This window comes from Papaver somniferum, chromosome 1 (assembly GCF_003573695.1).
Source record: "Papaver somniferum cultivar HN1 chromosome 1, ASM357369v1, whole genome shotgun sequence".
NCBI lineage: Eukaryota > Viridiplantae > Streptophyta > Magnoliopsida > Ranunculales > Papaveraceae > Papaver > Papaver somniferum.
The window spans coordinates 232,235,011-232,241,995 of NC_039358.1; the positions used below are offsets into that span (position 1 = coordinate 232,235,011).

At 35.3% G+C, this 6,985-nt stretch overlaps 1 protein-coding gene across 1 annotated transcript; it reads right to left on the reverse strand.

Moving 5' to 3' along the window:
• Window positions 1-3,733: 3,733 nt before the first annotated feature.
• LOC113338532 (two-component response regulator 24-like) lies at window positions 3,734-4,986 on the reverse strand. The gene is made up of 3 exons (XM_026583935.1): window positions 4,944-4,986; window positions 4,218-4,449; window positions 3,734-4,064 (listed from the first exon to the last, which is right to left on the reverse strand). Exons 2-3 carry the CDS (start codon window positions 4,410-4,412, stop codon window positions 3,900-3,902), a joined length of 360 nt encoding a protein of 119 aa, XP_026439720.1. The 5' UTR covers window positions 4,413-4,449; window positions 4,944-4,986; the 3' UTR covers window positions 3,734-3,899.
• Between the last annotated feature and the right edge of the window lie 1,999 nt (window positions 4,987-6,985).

Genomic DNA, 6,985 nt, shown 5'->3' on the forward strand with positions numbered 1-6,985 from the left:
TAAGAAGCGGAACTCAACGAGTCCTCCTTTGACAGAAACAGTTACTAAAAGTCTATTTTGTAGCACAAAAAAGGTATAAAACGGTTGTTGAAAGTCCAAAATGTCACTTTTAGAATTTCCAATCACGAACAGTCAGTATAGTTAATCTCGGTCGAGATAGCCGAGATCTTGTCGGAAATTCCGGTTTCGGCTTTCAAGGTAGCGAAATGCTTAATTCCGCCGAGATGGAATTTGGACGGAATGGGCAGGAATCGTCCAGAATTATTGGTAAAATTTCTGGTGGCTCTGCCGGAATTAGTCGGAAACTTGGTTGAAGTTTTTGAAATTTGTATGGATCTAAAGTTTTATAAATTTTTAAATGAAGACTTATTTCTATTTTAATAAATTGGTGGTATTTACACACAATTATGTGTGAAAAATGTATGAATAATGCTTGACATACACACTATATGCATAAAATTCGAAACGAATTTTCGATAGTTACTCCGAGATTTCACCGAGAATCTCCCCGACATAAAGTTGTCCCAGTATCTCGGTCACCCAGAAAACCGGCGTCCACGCCACATGATTTGAGTGATTGAGGAGCGAAACTTGAGCAAGGATGCAAATGTCTACGCCATGTGGGTATGACAAAATGGAAAACTCGCCAGTTGCTCGACTGAAAAAATGGAAGATTTAATATATACTCTCCCTCTGTTTCTAAAAGATAGACTTGTTTGGTTTTGCACAATTATCAAGAAAACTAGTCAGTGTAGCACTTTTTCAAGAAAAAAATTTATAATTTGTCATTGGTCTCATTCATCTAATGTTAGCTAACGGTTGAAGGTGTCAAGACTTATGTCCCAGTTGTTAGCTAACGGTTGAAGGTTATCGGAACGTCCCCAAAAGGTTAGGGCCTGTAAGTGTCAGTTATGTGTTTCTTTCAGTTTTAAATTGTTGAGTTGGCATCCACGGCCTAGGGGATTTGAGAGAAAAAGAATAGTGAGAGAGACCTATTTTATATAAGAAAGTAAAAAAAAGGGATTAATTTCTCCGTAGGTAGATCAGTAGATTAATTCATAACATTTGACTTTCTATTTATGAAAATTATCATATTTTTCTGACATCAGAAATAGTCATAAAAATCCAAGATGACCAAACTTGTATTACAAAAACCCCGTTCAAATGCTGGGATCCATTAAAACTCCATCTTAAACAAAATTGATATAAAAACCCCAAATTCATAAAAAATGATACAAAAACCCCACTAAACCTTTATGATTTACCACTAAACATCCTATAAGCTGACTACATGCTGAAATTAGACTTGAAACTAGTATTAGCATACTCAACATCTCACTGAAAACAACACCTTATGTAGAAAGAATACTACACATAGTTCATATCAAAACATTCTACAAGGAATAGAACACACAAGACACTTAAACTTTCATGACTTATTATCAACTTATATTTCCTCACATTACTTCATGATGAATGAAAACAAATTTTCCTTTATAAAACTTATTATGCTAGAAGTGAGTCCTAATCGTGCTTGCTACATGTCACTCCAACGTTTCCATCATGAGCTGGAGGACACCTCATGGCTACATTGGACAGCTCATAGGACAAGAGCCAATGTCATGCTAGTTTCAACCTTATCCAACATTAACCTTAAACAAGACTTAAGTGCATGATTAAACTATAACCATGCTTTAAACAAAACAGAGATTAGCTTATATTAAACATGCATTAGCTTAGTCTAAACATGATTTGTTGTGCAAACCATAAAAAGTCTAACATCTCCCGACAAAACTTTTCAGTTAAGTAGGCCATAAACTCTCTTGCGGTCAAGATACATTATGGGATTTACTGACTAAGATCATAACTTAATGAGGATCTTCCTGGAGCCCATCTCTTAGCTTATGTTTCCTGTAGCCCATTTCTAGATGAATTTATGGCCTCCAAGATGTCAAAACATTTACTCTTCCCACTCCATAACAGAAAAAGACATCAAGAGAAAAGACCAAACAAGTTGTTATCATAAACGCATGTGTGGTTTGGAAGTTTTTCTCCACGCTAAAGGGTGACCATCAGTTGGTTGAGATTTCACTGAATCAGACACAAAAATAACTCCAAACATCTAATGCTGACATTATTAGTCCCATATTGTCTGGGTTTCTAAGATCCCGCGGTTTATAATCTTTTGGGCCTATCTACACATTGTCAATTAATTTTTAGTTGGATGCCCGTATTCTAACATGGTATCAGAGCAGGTTATTTGTGTCGAGTCAAATGACCGCATCTTTACTCCGCGTCACCCGATTTATTGTTCCACGTGTTAGACCCAACGAGACTACACGTGAGGGGGCGTGTTGAGATTATTAGTCTCACATTGTCTGGGTTTCTAGGATCCTGCGATTGGTCTCTCCACTCATTGCCAATTGGTTAGACAGTGTTACAGCGACATCGCCTCTTGTACTCTTCTTTTTCTTGAATTGTATCGCTATTGCATTATTATTTTCATTGCATGTCGGTTTCTATTTCAAATACATACATAGTCTTGGAAAGCAGGTTTTGACTTGCAGGGAATAGATTTTGAAGTGTCTTGTCCATGACATTTTCCTTCCCGGTTTCCAATTGTTGCACCTTCCTTTGTTTTCCTTCCCGGTTTCCAGTTGTTGCACCTTCCTTTGTTATAACTCAGTTTGTAGATGGCATCCTATAAATATGCATATATATACTGACATACAAACCCTTCAACTAGAAATTTAAAAATTCCATCTCATCTCTTTCTCTCAACTTCATCATAACTATGGATGGATTATCAATTCGTGATAGTGTCAACTGCCGTCTAAATCTAAAGTGATCCACCTTAAGTAGTGATACAAGAGACTACGATAACAACTCCGCATCACCAGAGAATCCCAAATTTGGAACGATTGAAATTTTGCTGAAAGGAAACACCCGAGTTGATTCCAGAGTACATGTGAACAGTATAGAGAACCTGTGTTCGTTTCACAATACAGTAAACTACGTGGCACACATGCTTCGCCAGTCAGTGGCGGAACTAGACATTGGATATAGGGATGGCTGGAGCTTTTTTCAGGGCTTGCTTAAGAATGAAACTCATAGACCAATTGTGGCCCAACTTAAAAAAGGCTTTGAAAAAAATGACTTTTTCTCTTGTTAGGGCAGGCTTAAGCTAGCCCTAATCACAAGGTAGTTCCGCCCCTGTCGCCAGTTGGATACCCATAACTATATGGAGTACTGTTTTAAAGATGTCCAAAACAAAGTTACAGCTTTTGTGGTTGGGACTGCAAAAGCAGCAGCGACAAATCCTGAAGGTGTTAACTCTTTTAAAGTTGTAGCGGATTTGGAAGTTAATATTGATCATGACACCCATATGTCAGACTCTGACGATGTAAGTTTTGGGGATTTAGATGACCATGCACAGCAGCCATAATATTGATGAATATGGAATGATGAGTGAGGGTGACGATGAATTTGACTTGGCCGCGTGGAACAATCAATCCAACATATATGAAAGTTCGAAAATCAAAATCAGCTATTTCTGAATTATTTAATACGACGACCATATATTATTTAATTAGTTGACCTGTGCGGAGTATATAGAGGCATGACATAATTTCGTCTGACTTTTTTTTTCTTCTTTTTTTGATATGAATTGATTGATTCTTCAGCTTAAGCATGAAACATTTAAACGACATGCAAGCACGACTATATATAAGAGCTTGAGAAACAAATTTATTGCATTGATATTGAAAGATACGAGTAATTAATTTGTAACTCCTAGCTAGGTTGCTCTTAACTCGTAGCAACTACAAAGAAGAAATTCATCAACTTCCTCTCTTTATTCTGTCTCATCACTCTCTCATATTGCGAACAACAATCGACCTCTATGCGAACCTTGAATAAGGGATTATCATATCACGACGCAAGGGCTTGCTGAAGAATTCCGTCAAGCCTGACTGAACAAAATTTGCTCGAACAGTTTCATCATCGATACCCGAAACACCAAGGATGACGCTTTGAACTCCCATTTCGCGAATTCTACTCGTGGCCTTCATAAATCAATTTTGAATATCAATGTGAATAAAAAAATTAATAGAAAGAATTTGACACTTATTAACTAGTAATTGTGAATTTAAACCATAGAGCTTGGAATGAACTACAAATGGAATATGCAATTAATACTTAGACATATATATACGTACCTGTGCCCCATTCATTTCAGGCATCTCGTAATCCATTAAGATTACATCAAATCTCTTTCCTTGCTCATGGAGTCGCACTGCTTCTTCTCCATTCTCAACCTCCTGAGTTTGGAAACCAAGAGATTCTAGATGGCAACTGTGAAATTTACGCATAAATTCTGAATCATCAACAACGAGTGCGGTAGGTGGATTCATTAGTACGAATCTGGAATTTTAGGCTGAACCTGGATGCCTGAAATTATAGAAAGGAGAGGCATAATTAGAAATTAAGGATATAAGTCCTAAATTTTTGAGAGAACAATATAAAGGCCTAATGGGCCTCATTTGCATGAGACCCTTTAATGGATCTCCAACTCTCTCTCTCTATTTCATTTCTATTATTTTTTGTATTATCTCGAGTAAATTTCAAATGACACTTAATTTTTTTTTGCTTCCATGGGAGCATTGAAAGAGAGGTTGCTCGTGTGGGAGTATTGAAAGACAAGGAAATGAATATCCCGTTTAGCGCAAAGCTATGCAGCCATTGCTAAATGCAGTAAGAAAGTTGGCAATGGTTTCATATGGAAAGTGAAATTTTAACATACTGATAGAGAGCAGTAATGAAATAAAACCGACGAGAGAATAAAGAAAGCAAGCTCTAACTCACAAAAAATTGGATCCCAAAGGATATAAGAATTAAAGATCTAGTTTGATTAGTAGAAATACTTGAAGAAAGGAAAAACTAACCAAGGAGGATCAGTTAGCTAGGAAAGACTACGCAACAAACCACTTCAAGAATGCTTGATGAGTAAACCCTCTGCACCTCTTGAGGCCTTAAATAAGGTCCAAAATGAGACATTAATAAGAAATCCTGGGACAAATGAACATGGATTTTAGGAGTAATTACCAGGTCATGACGTGCCTCAGTTTCTATGATATAATCTGTAATGAGATTTCTTTTTGTTTTTGTTTGAATAAAATCTTACTTTTTCCAATATTGATAAAACTTTTAAATATTACAACTCTGTGAAGATTCGAAAATTAAAATTTCAGAAGATTTTGTTTCATCTGCGTATCCTAACTAAAAGATGTAATGGTTGCGGGAAAAAATTCCATATATAATTAATATAATAATAAATATAATAATTACAACAAGTGTCAAAATTACTTTCTGACTCTGAAAGCATCTCCAAGAGAGGGTGGATCTATTTATTTTTAGTAACACGTAGGATTTTAGACCCCCGTTTGGCATAAATTCATCTCCAACAGTAGAGTCCTAGAAGTTAGAAGGGACCAATTACTAAATATGAAGGTGTTCAAGAAAGTGTTATCTACACCTTCGGTTGCACCTCCACGTCATGTTTTTAACCAATTTTCTTTTAATTTTAAGGGTTAAATTTCTCACTATTGGAGATGATTTTTTAGATATGAGGTCCTATATTTACTCTATGTGTAGACCACGAAAATAAAAGGACTGAATAAAAAATCCACGTAGGATTTTTTACACCTTCTGTTGGAGATGCTCTGAGAGTACATACTAAAGAAAAACAAACAAACAAAAATGAATAAGAAGTTGGTGTGAATGTATACTTGGTTGAAAGTTTAAACTTATTCCTTACCTAGGGGTGAATATCAGGCTTACTTCCAGTTTTGACTGAATCAGACACAAAATAGTTCGAAAAATATTTGTCGGTCAATTTATAAGATGAATTTGTTCAGTTTGACCAACCAAGTAGGTAATTTTGTTTGTTCAGTCAGTTTCAAATTGCCACCAGTAAAAAGTAAGAAACAACAATATAATTTGAAAATCTTGTCATTTTCAAGTTCATCAGTAGTTAAAATAAAATTTTGATTAACTAGCAATTTCAATACCTTGGAACAAAAGAATTAATCAAATCGCGGAAACCAGCCACTATTAATTATATATTATAAGTTTCAGTTTTGTTCATAAAAAAGTACTACGCTGTCATAAAATATCAGTAAAGCATTACATTTTCGGTATGAGTGGCATATTTTGGGTTACGATGTAAAGTTTGGATCACAAGACAAATTTTAAGTTAAGGATTTGCATGGCAATATCTGTGTCATGTGCGATATTAGGGTTAAACCTAATTTTTGAAATTGATCCCACACTGAGAAATTTGATCGCGAAAAAAACCTCGATTTTAAGTGTAAATTTGAACAACAAAAGTACGAGACAAACCCAAGTCACAAATAACTTTCCAGCCTCGCGAGAGAACCAGCGCCAATAATTGAATTAAAGGCATTATAATCCACGCCATATGATATGGGTGATGGAACGAAACTTGAGGAACAATACAAATTTCTCTTTGGCTCGTTTCTACATAAACCATACCAAACAGAAAATTATGGAACCGTTTAAGTGTAACGTAAACGCAAAGAAGTTATCTAACGACTTGCAATGGTTTTAGTTTTGTGAAAACCGTTGATGTTGGTTAAAATGAACCCTCGAACCAAACCGAGAATCGTTTTTTTAAAATGTTTAATACGAGACACTAGATTATTTCAATTACATCTGTTAGATATTTCCATAACTATCTAATTCGATATGTATGTAAGTCCATATCGACATGGCTCATATTTTGTCCAAGGTTATGTATGTTATGATTTGCATATGGTTTTTAACTATAACTTGGGGAAATTATTAAACTTTACCTCTTTCCATATTATAATAGTTTCGACTCTATTTTGTTTTATATAAAGATTTTAACTGCCGGATACTAGAAACTAACAAAATTGTCGCTTTTAGATAACCAATAGTTTTGTAA